Below are 17,723 nucleotides of genomic sequence, written 5' to 3'. Positions count from 1 at the left end.
TTCAACAAAATCACAAAATCTTTTGAATTGTTTTAGTGTACATTCAAAGTTTACTATTTACAGCGATAGATTAATATGTGTAGATAATGGGCGATCTTCTTTGCAATTGAATTTAATTTCTGCATGGTTTTCTTCCTTTTATAATATCTGGAAATAACTGCTGTGCAATGATGAAGTTTTTTCTGACCAGCGAAAACCGAAACATGGAGTTTCGGTTGCTAACGTTTTCTTCTTTTCAATTGGCTCAACGCACTTGTAATGCAATGTACTATTTGTGTAAATTTTATTCCAATACAAATTGTTGTTGTATAATTTTGCATTTTGCATGGAACAGAGAAAGTTTTTCTTTTCGCTATTTTCACTGTGGAAAAATTATAGAGAGAAACCAAAATTTCGGCAAAAATAACAATGCAACTCTTTCACAGGTTTAATGCGAACAAAACATTTAAAGGATGCTGCATTTATAGCTTTTTAAAACATTTTTATTTCTGTTATTATCGTCTTAATTTATAACTTGAGGATCACTTTGCATGTTCATTATTAAACGAGTAACCTCATACTTTAAATTAACAACCATATCGTTGAAAAGATCGATGTAATACGTTCCTGTGAATCCTTCTGTGCTAACTGTAGTTTGCATAGACATAGTCAGGCTATGAGGAATAAAAAAATCTTTAATTGTTCGAATACCATTTCTGACATCACTCAAGTAAATGCATAATAATGATATAGTTTGGTCATCATTGGTATAGATTCGGATATCATAAAATATATCTTTGCTTAGAGCGAAGTTTACATTTTGAAAAAATGTTTAAACGGCTTTTACTTCAATTCTCTTATTGTATTTAAACGGGTTTCTCTCAATGTTTGTACTTGTTTAATGTTTGAAAACTACTACACATCCTGCCTTCTTCGTCATCCGTGCCATGTTATTGTTTTTAAAAATTGTTCTTTCTAAAAAACCCCCGATTTGTACATTTTCCTCCATAATTCAGGTAAGATCATTCGGTTTATAGCCATGCTGTTTCTAATAGTTTTTAATATTCAGTATGGAAAGCAAAGTTAGAATGTCAAGCTTCACGTAAAAAATTTTTTAAACCACATTTCGCAGACTAAAGAAGTCTTTGACAACAATGTCAGATTGCTAGAAGGTGAATCCCATGAACTTCAAAATAAATATTCACGAAAATTATTCTGCTTGCCACATTTCCCGAGTTAGGTGTTTACAGGCCAAAAAAGAAATAATGAAATAAATAGTCAATAAAATTACAAAGCTTTTATTCATGGTACACTTCCAATAAACTTTGAAAAGAATAAAGCTATTATATACACTCTATCCGTTCGCTTATCGGTTTGTCAGCTTCTCATACCCCGCTTCCACTCCAAGCCATAGCTCTTCAAAATAAAAAAATTTTTCATAAAATATTATGTCTAAACAAAAACAATTTGCAAATTCCTCTACCATAAATTTGCAAATTCTTCTACCATAAAAGAATATAAGGAAGTATTTGGCTATTGAATTAATACTCAAAATTAATCATAAACTCAAACCGGAGTTTTTTCTTATTTTTGGGGCAAAACTTACATAGTAACTCGTGAGTTTTTCGAAGTTAAACATTTTATAGATATCAATGAATTTTTATTTTACTAAAACAAAAATTTTTTGTTACTCCACTCTCTTATGAGTTATAGCCTGATAAATTAATGTGAATAATGAATTTAATGGTTCACTTAACCAAAAGTATCCCCTCTTGTCTTAACTAAACCAATTATAAAGTTAATGTGAATAATGAATTTAATGGTTCACTTAACCAAAAGTATCCCCTCTTGTCTTAACTAAACCAATTATAAAGTTACGAACACAATTTATATGCTTTCTATGATTTAAAATTTTTCTAAAACTGCTACTTCATGATTACTTTATATATGCAAATTTATTTGATAATAAGAGAATTATTTCAATAGATGTTTTTCATTACTTAGATCTTAAGTTACATATATAAGTACAAATTCCAAACTTCAACAAGAAAATGTTGCATTTTACAATGAAAACTTCCCTTTTTGCAATGAAAACTGTTTTGAAATACAAACCATTTTAGTATCATTTGATCTTATAAACCATTTTAAAATAATTCAAAAGACAGCTGGAAAACACTGTCCGACACTGAGAACGAAGATTTACTATTGTACTACATTTTTTATTAATTTGGTTTCTTGTTTGTTTGTGCGGAAATCAAATATAATTGCATTTTTTAGAAAATTTTAAACTCTAATAACTCAGCTCTTAGATGAAGAGAGCTCCTATGGAGCTAGGAAGGGGCTTGTTGGAAAGGTTTCGATAACAGCTTTAATCCTATTGGCTCCAAATATCTTAAGGGGCCCCAAATAATCCGAAAGTAACTAAAGACTCCTAAATCTAGTGAAGTGGGGTACAGTCTAAAAGGTGGTGTGTCAATAATAATTACATTATGTAGAGTACTTAAATATTATATATTTAATTGAAAAAAACTTGAAAACGCGAACTTGAAAACTTCCTATCCATTAAAACGCGAACTTAGTAGGTAATGTGAGTTTCTTACATTACCTACTTACAAGAAGAAATGACATTTTTAACTGACTTTATTGATTATTTTGTTTTGACAAATAATAAATATGTATTTATGAAACGGAGCGCACTTTGCCAACGACTGCTGTAAACCAAAAATTACGAGAAATCTAGTTGTCTAATTAACCTTGTAGTAGAAAGTAGGCAGCCTAAATTTTGGAAAATCCTTAAATTCATATTTAAGGATTTTCAAAAATTATTACATATGCACATATTTACATTTTTTATCTAATATTTACAGAAAATCCACGTAAAGTAACAGAGCCAACTATTTGTTGAATAAATGTTTGACTAAAATAATTAACACAATACATAAATACCGCGAAATAAGAAATTATAAAAACGAAAAAACAAAATGGTCAATAGTAAAAATGAACAAAAAACATTTTCATAATAAGCACGATAAATTTCTTTATTTTTGTATACTGTATACATTTCTTTGTAACGGTATTTTAATTAATAACGTAAATAAAATCATTTTAATAATAATAGTTTTTATTTTCTCTGAAGTTAAGATCGTAATTGATATCCCAAATATCGATTTTTTTTATTAAATTTGTTTATTGGTTTTCTTATTAATTTATTTAACATATATGTATATATATATATATATATATACAACTTTAAGGAATATATAAATATATATAAAAATTCCTTATATATATATATATATATATATAAATTTCTTAAAGTTGTATTTAAGTAACAATGTCGCGTCGAGATTAACAAAAATAAATAAATAAATAAATAAAGAGAATTAAGAAAACAAAATTGTAAAAATTTAAACAAAAATTTTTAAAACATTATTTTTTTTTAACTTCTTTTTTAATTTTTTTTTATTTTTGGTAGAGTTTTAAGGACAATCTTCCAAAATATTCGAGTCACATTTGTTTTTCTTCTTTTTGTGTTTATGTAATTTTTTTTGTTTGTTTATAATATAATAGTATATATAAATATATGATGTACGTAAGTATTTTTCATATAAATAAAATATAACTAACATAAATAAGTTATACACGACCCTTTTAAGAATATCTAAACATCAAACAAAAATTAAAAAGAAAAATTATGAAAAAATCAATATTATTTTTGATCAAATAACTTTCAATTTTGACATTTCAAATTGTTTTCTGTTAAATTTTATAAATTGTATTGTTACGGTAAAAGGTAATTAATTAAAAATAATATAAATATATATAAATATATAATTTAAATAACTAAAAGCGTTCAACAAACAGCTATAGTAATAACAAATTAACAAAAAAAAACTAATGTTTTGTTTTTCTAGTTTTTGTTCATATAATAACTAATTTTATATATGTAATAATATTAAAAAAAAGAAAATTTAAAAATAAAACAAGATTATAATTATTTGATGTTCAAATCTAAATAAAATGTATTAAAAAAAGTTAAAATTAAATATCTTATAAATTATATTAAGCAAAAAAAAAAATGTATTTTATTGAAATACTAAAAGTAAATTTCAAATTTAAAATTTCAAACTCAAACATATTACAAAACGTAGAATGGTTTTAAAAATGTTATAGCAATTATTTAAAAAAAAAAAATAATTGTGATTATAATTTCACCTAATCTATGAAATAACAGTTTATGACAAAAAAAAATCTGGTGTAATTGAAAAAAGTATCAAAGATTTAAAAAAAAAAAAATTTTTTGAATTTTCCTATTTTTCGTCAATGCATAATTCAAAACAACATTTGACTATTTAAAAGCTGGCACATTGCTTGATATTATAAAACTATACAAAAAAAAAAATTCAATTTAAATCAAATTTCTTTAAGGAAAAAAAAAATTAATTTCACAAAAGTACTAAATGAGGAAATTAAATGAAAATTAAATAAAATCTAGAATAAATTTTTAAGATATCTGTTCATTTTCTTATTACAATCGAAATAAAAATTTCTTATATAATAATAATGTTAAACATTTTCTTGTTTTTTTAATTTGAGTTGAAATTTTTACATTTTTAATATTAAATTTTAAATATTGCAAAATTTATATATATATGTATATTATGAACATTGTATATAAGCAATTGTATATTAAACATTTCCAAATTTAATTAATTTTTCAAAATATAATTAAGTTATTTATTCATATAACTTTACATAATTTTATGTCACCATGATAGTTTGTATTATACATGATATATATATAATTTTCTGTACTAGTAATCATTGTATAATAGTTAAGAAAAGTTTCTTTATGCAATGATTATTGCATTTATTATAAATAAACAAATGCAAGATGAAAAATGTAACCTAAAAATCGTAAATGAGTGAGTTCAATCTCTACATTTAAGAATATATTATTGATTTTATGTCAAAAGAGAAATAAATCGAAAAAAAAAAAACAATATTAATTTTTACAATCGTCTAAAACGAAAAACAAATTTATTTATTAATTAATTAATAATCCAATATATAAACAATTTTCAAATATTATCAATCAATCTATTTTTATTTGAATTTGAATTGAATTATTTAAATATTTATAATTATTAATCCAATCAATAAGATAATTTTTCTTGATAATGCTTTAAATGATGATTTCATATCATTTTCATATCATTTATAAAATTTTATTATTAAATTTAACATGATAAAGGTTTAAATTGATCAATTCTATTGCGAAAATCGTTTTACAATCTACTGAAAGATGTCAACGTTATACAAAAAAGTTAAAGAGTAAAATTTGAAATTATAATTTATCAATTGGCCAACAAAAATATCCGTAATGATACTAAATACAATATTATTTTTTTTTTAGTTTTTGGCTTTTCTAGTAAAAATAATATAACAAAATACATTTATATATATGTAATTTTTATTTTGGTATTAATTATAAATTTCAATATCATTTTTATATGTTCAAATGTTGTTCTTTTTTTTTGTTACTGACAAATACTTTAACTTAAAAATATTACGCAAATTATTTTCACTAAGCCTTTTTTAAGAATCAAATTTTTTTATTGATATAAAAAATCACTTTATTGAAAATGTTTAAAAATACAGCAAAAATATTCGTAAACAAAAAAAAAAAACAAATTAAATTATATTTTAATTGATCTTGTTTAAGATTAAAAATATTTGATGTTAAAATCTTTATTTGATTTTGTTTGAAAAACAATTTGTTTTTTATACATTTGTTTTGTATACATACAACGCCATAATTTTCTGTACGTTCATTTTAAGATAAAATGGTTTTAATACAAAAAGTTATAGTTATTTGATTACCATCTTCAAGAATAATAATAAAAGAACTTACTATCAATTATTAATAGCTTTTAGAATAAATAGAACACATATATTTATGTCTAAATTTAATTTTGTTTTGAATATATTATCTTGACTTTGAATCAATGTAAATTTTAGTTTTTAAAATTTAAGAATGAATAATGTTTCTTTCTAATCTTAAATTAAATAAAGAGAACAATAATTTTTAGTTACTATAAATTAAATGAAATATTATGACAAAAATGAATAAGATAATAAATTATTAAAAGAAAAAAAAACAAACTAATAAAATAATATATACACATATATATGTATGTATACACATAATATACATATATAAGCCAATAACAGAATCTTTAATTATACAATTTTTTTATAAATTTATTTTTTTTTAAACACATCTAGATTTTCTTTTCTAAAAATCTGTATAGGGCATATTAGCACCACCAGTTGCTGTTATACCAACTGAACCAACACCAATCCCCGGGCCATCAGATAAACCAAATGTTATCGGTTTATAACAATTTGATGATTGTCCCCAACCACGTGCGGCTGTATTATAATTTTTACATTTATTATAACTACCACCATGATGATGATGAGATTTTGGCGCAACTGTTTGAGATGTTGTTGAGGAAGACACATTATACGATGATGTTACATTTAATGGTGATGATGATGATGTGATATGATGACCCCCAATACCACCAACAGCACCACTACCAACTGGTGCTGAACTTGATAAATATTGACCTGATGGTGATGATATATTGCGTGGTTTTGATGGTGAACGTATTGGTATATGATGTCTTGGCGGATAATATGATGTAGTTACATCATCTGGATCTGGATTTTCAAATTTAGCCAATTTTTCATATGGCAATGGTGATGGATTAAAATTAGTTGATGGATGATGATTAACAACACCACTAGTTTGTTTCCAATTATTAATTCCTTTATATGATGGTGGTGATGAATAATATTGTGCTGATTTATTCGATAATGGAAAATGATGCTGCTGGCCACCAGCACCACCACCACTACTACTTTGAGATTGTTGTATTGTTGTTGCTGAATATGATGATGAGCCACCATATTCATTATTACTGCCACCAATACCACCACCACTTGTTGAACGAGTAATTGCTGATTCATATGCTGAATGTGTTGATAATGGAAAAGATTTTGTTACTTCATAATGTGATGATGTGTTATCAGTTGTACATGATTGACCATAATCATTATATGATGCTAATTTTTCATTGTTTGATGTTAATTTTGTTGTTGTTGACGATATTGATGAACCATAATTTGTCGTTGGTAAACCATAGTTTGAATATGATGTTGATGATGTTGAATAATTACTTGATGTTATTGGAAAACTACTAGTACCACCACTACCATAACCAGATGATGAATATGCTGATGGGTTTGATGGTAAATATTTTTCTGTTGATGGTGGATTATAACCATCTAAAGGTATTTCTTTAGGAACGTATAACTCTGTGAGAAATCAAATAAAAATTTTACATTAATTCATAAAAATATTTTATTATACTAAAGTTAATAATATACAAAAGATCAGGAAAGGGAAAAAAAAAAACAAAAAATTTGTTAAAAAAATTAAATGAAAGCTTTATTATTTTGTATATGGTTGGCAGGGAATGTTTTTAATTTATTTGTTTGTTGATAATATGTGTGGTATAATGTGTGATATTAATATGTATAATTGTAAAGCATTAAGAATTATTATAATTTATTTAATAAAATGTATATATTATCAATATTGTTTTAAGTTTTATATTAATACATAGCTTGTACAATGTACATATATTTTTTATTAGAAACTAATATAGGAATACAGCTCTTACAAAATTTGAAATAAAACAAGGCCTCTTGTACAAACCACTTTTCAATTTTTAAATCAATTTATCAAACATTTGTAAATCTTCTGTTGCACCAAATGTCAAAAATTAAATGTAGAAAAAGTATTTTTTTAAAAGTTAAAAAGTAAAAGTGGTTCATTCAATAGAGCCCAAACATCACTTACAATTTTAACAATAAGTTTTCGTTTTTTATCTTCTATAACAAATTGTATAAATTTAACATGAAATAGAAATAAAGAATTACACCAAATTTAAGAACTCAAAACTTATAAAATATATATAGATACGTACACAAAATGCAAAATTTGGAAAAAACTTTAACTAAACATCTCTAAATGATATATTTGGATCAAAACCAAAAACAACAGAACTAGGATTTATTTCATTGCTTTTGATCAAAAATAAATAATTGGTAGCCTTTTTCATTTTTCATTTAGTTTTTTAGAAACGGAAAAAAATAAAGTCATTTTGACGATCGATTGACAATAATTTGATTTCATAACATCTATTTGCATGATTAATGTCTTAAATATCAAAATTCGTTATTGAACAATTACTTTTTTCAAATTAAATAAATTTTTGCTTATCAAAAATGCGTTAATTCGTAATTTAAGAAACGATATTCTACAGAAATATAGAATATTTAGTGAGTGCTAACTACGGTTTTTCGTCTTAAAACTCATAATATATGTAGTATCACGTAGCATACGAGTACGAAGAATTTGTAGATAAATAAAAACCATACAAATCGTAAGTTTTATGTAAATTTTGGAATTTTGTTGTCGTTTCGTTTTTAGTTGTACGTTAAGATCAAAAATCTTTTCGATGAACCACGAAATGTAAGTTAAAACAATTTTACATTTCGATCCCAAAATGAAGAAATCTTAAAACTTTTTTCGAAATATTTAGTAGCAAAAAGTTTCATAAAATTTTGTTTTTAGAACAAATAACTTTTATTTTAAAAAAATCTTGTGAGATCAGCACATAACCGACCGCATTGTGTATTGCCTAGATTAGTAAAAGTATTCCAGAAAATTATGAAAATGCATTTTAAAAACTTCTTTACAATTTTAAGGATTTAAGCTTTTAGTTAACATACCTAGAAAAATGTATGTAATAGTAAGTAGAGTTTCATTTTTTGCCATTCCAATTATACGAAAAATTCGTCAGTAATTTCTGATAATAACCAAAACTCAAATATTAGATTTCAAGAAATTTCATCAATTCGTTCGTAGATATAGTTGAAAATGTAAAATCGACCCCAGATCAGTTTCCGAGCCCTGATCTTTCTTTTAATTTATAGATTCATTGATAATAAATATCAATTTCAAGATTCATTGATTATAGATTCAATGATAAAAAATTTATAGATTCATTGTTTAAAAACCTGGAATAGTTTGAATATTTTTCTTTATATACGCAAAAATGTATATTTGGCCCGTAGTAAACGTTCAGTTCCTGGCACCTGATTTCTTCTAAAGTTAGGAGGTTTCGCGTACGCTCAAATGAAGCTTATATATGAAATTTAAGGTAATATCTGTTAAATGTTTTCTTCTAACTGATTCAAAATGTAAAACAGGCCCACTAAAAAGGCCAGTTCGCGAGGCCTGATATATCCCAAAAGTTGACCAATCCGTGCCATAGCCAAAGTAAACTCATATATAAAATTTCATCAAAGTCGGTTCAGCCGAAGTATAAAACTCGATATGCAAAATTTGTTGCCATCGGATCACCTACCTTATTGTATACACCATGTGATCGGTAAAAATTTAAGACATTCTCTATTTACGATTAGCGTTAATGTAATTGTTGTCTTTTATATGTATCCTTTAAATATTATCTAATTAAATATTTAATAAATATAAAACTTTAAAAAATGTTTAATTAATAAATAACTTTAAATGATATTAAAAATTAAAAAGGCTTTTCATTTTTGTTTTATATAGAAATAAAATAAATTTCCTTTTTATTGTTCCAATTATTGTAAAAAAAAATATTATAATAAGAGTTTTCCCATAACTATGCATCGACGTAAAATAAAATCAGAAAATATTATTTTACATTAACGACTAAGAGTAAAATTCAAATTGTAAAGTAAAAAATTACATGTGATTGCTATGTTAACTGGTTTAAATGTTTCGTGGTTCGTTTCCAGAAATTTTTACCCGTATTTCTAAAAATATATTTGTCAAACGAATTTTCTAAATAAATAAAAATATGCACGAGCAAATATTTAAATTTTGCACAAACGGTTTGAGTCAAACATATTTTAGTCTATTGGAGTCTGTTTTTCATACATGAAACAACAACAATATCAGTAAAAAATTTCCACAAATGCTCCGATACTTCGATGCTAGACTAGCTTGCAGTGTTACTTGAAGCTCTTTACATACATATACATATACATGTATGTATATTTTTATGAGTAATAAATTTATTTACAAAAAAATTAAAAAATATTTTTTATATTTATTTTATATAAATTTTACAGAGTAAAACAAAAAAGCCAAAAAACAAAATTTTATGACAATTTTACAGATGACAAAAAACATTTTTTTATTGTTGTTGTGGTTGGGTTTAATTTTTATACGAGTATTATGAAACGCTAAAACATATCGCAAATTTTTAAGAAATAAAATTGTTATTTGTAGGTTTAGCAATTTTCCCAGTACCAGCAGAATTTGAAGAATGTTAATTCATTTCTGCAGTCTTTTCTATAACATTTTGAACTCGAGATGATGCTCTAAAATAACTTTGAAAATACATAATGTATATGAAGACGTAAAAATATTAAAATTCAGAGAAATTTATTTTAATTGAACGTATGTATATTAAATATGATTGAATACCGTGGAGTTGTTGGGGATGAATAGGAACCGGGTTCATGCTATTGCGAATTTCTTATGGAAACGTAGCGAGGTTACAATAAGTCGAAAGATGTTTTCTTGCTCAAATCGTTTCTCTTGAAAAATTTATAGATCTATACAATCTTTAATATGATTGAATATTTTTTTCGTCATGTTTAAAAATCGCAAAATAATTAAAATTAAAAGAAAATTACCGAATTTTTTTATTTGATATATGTACCTCCAAAAATGTAAATTTGTCTCTTGTTTAAAATTCGATTTTTCTAAAAAAATTTTTTTTTAATGTTACTGCGACAAATTGAGCGCAAATATAAAATTTCAAAAAAATTTGATTGTTTAAAAACGTTAGATATAGTTTCTCTGAAATGAGGTCGAGGTAGCAAAAGTGTATTAAATACTAATTTTCTTTAAAATCATTTAAGATGGGTTTGAGATATCATAACGGCACAAAAGTCAACAAGTGAAATTTTGTGAGATCTCATAAAACATTTGCCTGCCTTATGCGATAGATTTGTAGCGTTCTAATACATTTTTTTTAAGTTAAACCAATCAGAATAAAATTGATCATTTTGCCAATATTTAGATAATATTCTATATAATTTTGAGATATGGAAACCAATTTGTTTTAAACATTCAATTACTTTTTTTCTTTAAAAAGAAGAAAAAACAAATTTATAATTATTTTTATGAACTTATAGTCAGAAATATATAAATATATTTTTGATTATAAGCTTATATTATACATTAACGTATATATATACAGGGTTTCCGGAATTCAATGGTATTCCCGAAGCAGAGTGATAGAATGCATGCAGACGAACAAAAAACATCTAGTGCCACTTTTCTTTTTGCGCCCTTGCTATCGAGTTATGGTGCCTCAAAATTGGAACATGCAAAGACCGTCTAATTTTCACACTTTTATTTATAACTCGGGAAATATGACAGGTAAATCCAACTTTGTGAACTCATTTTAAAGCTAATAAAACTCTTCTTCCAACGGTGTAACAGTAGTTGCAATGACTTTTTTAGTTTCAATTTTTTTTTAAATTTGATCTTGAATATCCCTCGTAGACACGATATTTCTGAAACTTTTAGAAATATTTTGTAGAGAAATAAAGATAATGAAAATGTCTTTCGTTTTGAAAAAGAAAAAGTGAATGTTAATAATGCATAATACTTCGTAATAAGGATTAAAAAAATTTATTTTCTTTGAAAAATACTTTGTTTTAGTTAATTTTCTAAGGTTTTGAGCTCAGTTTTCGCCTAGTAGACATGTTATTTCTAAAATTTTTTCCTCATTAATTTCCCTATATTTTGCCTTCATTTTGTATCAAAATGAAGTTGGATATAGAGCTCTTCTTTCGTAAAAAAAACACCATGCTAATAACGTGGAATTATGAGTAAATGATGGTTAAACGAAAATGTAGAAAACAAAATTTTAACAAATTTTGACTTTGCACTTGAATTTCTCTGAAATTAAAAAAATAGTTACAACCGTTGCTATATAGCTAAAAGGAGAATTTTATTAGATTTAAAATGAGTATACAAAGTTGGATTTACCTATCACATTTCCCGAGTTATAAATAAAAATGTGAAAATCAGACGGTTTTTACATGTTTCAACTTTGAGGGCCCATAACTCGAGAACAAGGGCCCAAAAAGAAAAATGTTATTAGGTGTTCGTCTGCATGCATTCTATCACCCTGCTTCGGGAATACCATTGAGTCCCGGATACCCTGTATATATACACACATATATATATATATATATATATATATATATATATATATATATATATATATATATATATATATATATATATATATATATCTACATGTATAGATATTGCATCACCAATTATAAGTTGGGCTATCTAAATATAGACCTAATGTTAGACTTTAATTTATTCAGTTAGTTGTGTATTGCGTAATTGTTTATCAATTCGGTATTACCGTAATTTTGAAATCACGGGATATTAGATTTGTATTTATGCCCCTACCAAAGTACAGATATAATGTAGTTAAAACAGTATTGCTGAATGAGTCAAGTTAGAACTAAATACGTAGACCTGCAAAGATCTGTCAAACATTAGATCTACATACGTACACAAAGATACGACTCGAACCCGACTTAAAACTTATTAATTGATAACTTACGAATTTCTTTTTGTATAGAAGGTATTCAGATTTGGTATAGAAGATGTTCCTAGTCATTCGAGTTTTGAAATGCTATAATACTTTAATTATTCATAAAATCAAGATAGAGTATATACTTATAATTGGGTGATTCAATATACAATATATATATATAAATAATCAACAGATATGTACATATTTTCAAAACACATATAACCAAATGTTACATTAGAACCTTGAAATATACATATAGGTATTATACTATATAATAAATACAAGTTTGGTATAAACAAAAATATGGAGATGATCTATAATTCACATATGTACTGGAACTTCTAAATTAAATCTTAAAAATCTTTTTACATTTACATCTGCAGAAACTGAATATTTTACTTTTGCAGATTTGTAACAATATACTCCAGTAATTCTTTGATATCCGATATTTTTCTTTTATATGCTTAAAAAAAATTGAAAAATTCTTCTAGAACCGTAAGCGCAATAATTGTCATTTTCGAATATGCTATTTGTGCAGATTTTGTAGTTTGGATTTATCGAACGTGCTTTATATTAAGATAAACATAAGTTAGAACTATGTTCCTGAATATGTATTTTGAATTATCGAGAATCCCCTATTTCTGTTTAACGTTTATATACAATAATTTGATTACCTTACGGACAACAAGAATTGTTCAAGGTTCTAATAATGTAATCAAAAATAAAAAGTAAAAAAGAAAAAGGAAGTGGAAAAACTAAAATTAAGTCTTTCTTGTATGTATAATATAAAATCGTGTAAATTAAATTTTATAATTATGTTCTTGCCTTTATTATTATCATTTTCATCAGTTTTATTATCGTTATCATTTATTCGTTTAACATTATCATTTTGATCCATTTTATTATTATTATTATTATTATTATCTTGCTTTAAGTTATCATTATATTTATTACTTGTCTCTGCCTCAATGTGTTGTAATATGAAATTATTTTTATTTTCAATATTATTATTATTATTATTATTATTATTATTATTATTATTATTATTATTATTATCATTTTCATGATTTTGTAACATATCTTTATTATTATCATAATGGTTATTATTTACATCATTGTCATTATATTTATTTGGGAACCATATGTTTAATGTTATATTTGATGAACCAGATTTCTCTTTCATATATTTTTCTAATTGTTCTTGATATTTTCTACTTAATGCAAGTTTATCTTTTGTCTGATGTACTTGATGCTCAAATGATGATATTAATTGTTTAACTGGTATTTTTGTATAATTATTATTATCATCATTATTGTTATTATTAATATCGTTATTGTTACTATTGTTATCGTTTTTATAATTATTATTATTATTATTTTCATTATTATCATTTTTAGTATTGGTATTATTGATGTATAAATCATTATTAGATACATTTTTATGAATATTGTTATTATTATTAATATTACCATTGTTATTATTATTATAAAAATTTTGATTATTCTTTATTATCATATTATTATTTTTATATTGAGAATTTTCTTTGGCAGAATTTATCAAAAGAATTTGCTCCGTATTATTACTATTACTATTATTATTATTATATTGTGTTTGTTCTTCAATTTGGTTTTGTTGCTGTTGTTTCTCCTTGTTCAATAGATATTTTTGTTGAAATTGCTGTTTCTGTTGATACTGTTGTTCCTTTTGTTTCTTTAATATTTCATTACTTAATTTACGATGATGTAATATGCGTAATTGTTTCTCTTGTTCTTCAAATTTACGTTGTTGCTCCTGTATTTGCCTTTCAAATATTGCTTTTCTTTGTGATACTTTAACATCAATTATATTATCATCAATCATTTTTTCATTATTATTTATGACATTATTTCTATCATATTCATGTTGTTTTAATTGCTCTTTTTTATAAGTTTGTTGCTGATATTGTTGATGTGCTGTTTGCTGTTTTTCCGATTTTATTGATATAGTATTAGAATTTCTATCTGAATTTTCATTTTCCATGATTTTATCTGTTATAACATTTGTATTAGATAATGTAGATTTAATAATACTTGTATTATTAATACAGTTTTTGAATGTTGCATATTCATTTAATAAATATTCATTATCATTATTATAATTTACAACATTATTATCAATATTATCATATTTTAAATAATTCTTATCAAAATGGTGATTATAATCATATTCATGATTATCAATTTCATGCGATTGTTGTCTTTTATATTGTTTTAATTGCTGTTGTTGAACGAAAAGTTGCTGTTCTATAGTATTTATTGTTTCTTGATTTTGTTTATGTTTCTCCAGTTGATGTATTTGTAATAATTGATGCTGTTGATGTTCCTGCTTTAATTGTTGTTCGTGTTCCTCATGCTGCTGATGTTGATATACAATACCACTATCTATTGATGTTGTTGCAGATGGTGATTCACTACTTAAATTTTTTTTCATTTGATTTGTGTTACGATATTCCATATTACAGTTATTATTGTTATTATTGTTTTTATAATCATTTATATCAAGATTGTAATCTACATTATAATCAGTATTATTAATATCTGTTGTAATATCATTAATATAATTATAATCATTATAATAATTATTATTGTATTTATTATTATTGAAAATTTTATGAGAATTATTATAGTTGTTATTATTATTATTAATATGAAAATTTCTGTTATCTAAAAATTGTAATTTATCTAATATAGAAGAAGCATAATAAGCTGATGATGATGTTGATGAAATTGGTGATATTGCTGATGAATATTCTTTTGTTATCATGATAATTTTATTATTATATTATTTTTAATTCAATTTTAAAAAAAAATAAAAATTTTATTTATTAATATTAATTAATTTTATAATTTTAATATATTTAAATAAATTTTGATTTTTATAAGTACATAAATATCAAGTAGGTGGTACAAGATACCAGTAATCAAAAAATAAATAAAGTAGCACCCAACAAGTGAAAATACTGCTTTTAAAAATAATCTATTATATTATTAAAACTAGTTTCATACATATTATACCAAAATATTTCTAATATTGCATACATTTGAGATGAAGCCAAAAAGAAATTAAAAAGTTGTTAACATGATGCTCGAATGCAACAGGTAATTGCGTGAGTTTAAAAAAAATATATATTTTTGACGGCATGGCATTTGTTAGCTTCCTGCGTTTATAGCAATTTGGAAAAGCTTGCAGTTGCGAAAAATATGGTGCCGAAAGTTCGAATTTTAAATATTTCAAGAGCTGATAGCTTGAGAGGAAGCTGAGGTTGAAAAACATTTTCTTCTAACGAAATAAACTATTTATTAATATCTAAGTGCTGCTATCTAAAAGCCTATTAATATTTTTTGGTAGCAGTAAATTTTAAGAGCCATTTTGTCCTTACAATACTCAATTATGCTATACCGTGGTAGAAGAAGCCTGTCGCAACATTCTTCATTTGCGAAGTATGAAACGTTTTTGGTTTCATTAAAATAAATAGCAAAAATTACATTTTTATATTTTTGAGGGGCTAAAATTTTTTGGACGGGAAGATAAGTAAAAATTTTCTTCTACAGAAATAAGTTTCTAATAAAAATATAGTAATAAATTTAGGAATAGTTGACAATTACGGCAATTAAAATCAATAAAAATCAAAATTATTGAGAATTTTTTGATTTTTCACATTTTATTAGGGTCCTTAAAATGTTAACATAGAAATGGTTTGCATGTTACATCTCCTGTAAAGTAAAAGCTTTTCCAACGTTTGAACTTAAATTACAGCTTAAGAAAGTGGCTGTAATAAATTAATACATAAGTGGCTGTAATAAATACAGCTTAAGAAATTCTGAAATAAAAGAATATCGATTTTTTGAAACTTTGACAAAAAAATGTGGGAAGGATTAAAAAAAATTAAAAAAATATAAAATGGAAAAAAATGCGGTTTTTCCAAAGTTTTCCGCTGAGTTTTGCCAACTCTAGTACCAAACAAAAATTTTACCCATTTTTGTACCTAAACAATAATAATAATATAATATTGTACTCTTTACTGAATCACCCGGTATATTTATAAATAAAATGAATTGTAAACTAAAAATCTTTAAATTTTAAAATGGAATAAAGAATCATACTTATTATTATTATTATTATTCATATTATTATTATTATTATTATTATTATTATTATTACTATTATTATTATTATTATTATTATTATTATTATTATTATTATTATAAAATTCGATGATGCACTACTTATGATACATTATTTTTCATTAATTTTATTTAAATGAAATAATTGAAAATGAAATTGAATAAAATTGAATTTGAGGGAATTCTTACCTCTTGGTAAAGATGTTGCTGGTGCATTCCAACCTTGTGGTATACTTGGTTTATAAGCTAAATCTCTTTGGCTATTTGGTTGCCATGCAGTTCTTGGTTGATATGGAGAAGTTTTCTTTAAAAACAAAAAAAGGGGCAAAAATATTAAATAGAACTAAATTTTAAGATATAAGAACAAAGCAAAATATAAAATGGAAAACGTTTTATAGTAGAATTTTAAATTTATAATACCTAACAACTAGTTTTTATATAACCTGAAATTTATATTATATTTTCGTGTCAACATTTTACTTTAGTAATATTTCAGTTTAAGTCTTTATTTTTCAAAAGTTTTTTATACAATATAACAAATTTATAAATTAATTAAAAAAGTACAATAATAAATAATAAATTAATTAAAAAACTATAAATAGGAGAAAAGTTATTAGCAATCTTTAATTGTAAAAAAATTAGTGGCATAAAAAAATTAGTGCTATAAAACAATATTACTTAAAAGAAAAAATTAAAAAAGGTTATAAAAAAACAAATTTAAAAATGTAGCTCATTAAAAAATAAAATTCATTAGTGTAAAATTAATTAGGTAATTTGGGGTTAATGAAAATAAGAATATATATAATTTTGGAGAAA

The 17,723-nt window shown here is 24.0% G+C and overlaps 1 protein-coding gene across 12 annotated transcripts in view; it reads right to left on the bottom strand.

The window, feature by feature from the left end:
• Window positions 1-3,298: 3,298 nt before the first annotated feature.
• Window positions 3,299-17,723, bottom strand: part of LOC129606310 (bromodomain-containing protein DDB_G0280777) — a 99,147-nt gene continuing 84,722 nt past the window's right edge. For 11 of the 12 annotated variants that reach the window (XM_055516578.1, XM_055516569.1, XM_055516620.1 and 8 more), the window contains 3 exons: window positions 17,097-17,211; window positions 13,569-15,320; window positions 3,299-7,365 (listed from right to left, as the gene is read on the bottom strand). In XM_055516578.1, coding sequence (XP_055372553.1) covers window positions 6,278-7,365; window positions 13,569-15,320; window positions 17,097-17,211 — 2,955 coding nt within the window. In that variant the 3' untranslated portion in view covers window positions 3,299-6,277. The remainder of the gene's footprint in view (window positions 7,366-13,568; window positions 15,321-17,096; window positions 17,212-17,723) is intronic. The other variant, XM_055516594.1, reaches the window with a different exon arrangement.

Source organism: Condylostylus longicornis, unplaced genomic scaffold (assembly GCF_029603195.1).
Source record: "Condylostylus longicornis isolate FDR11 unplaced genomic scaffold, ASM2960319v2 ptg000003l, whole genome shotgun sequence".
Taxonomy (NCBI): domain Eukaryota; kingdom Metazoa; phylum Arthropoda; class Insecta; order Diptera; family Dolichopodidae; genus Condylostylus; species Condylostylus longicornis.
The sequence above is the reverse complement of the archived record's forward strand: the minus strand, read 5'-3'. Positions and strand labels throughout refer to the sequence as shown.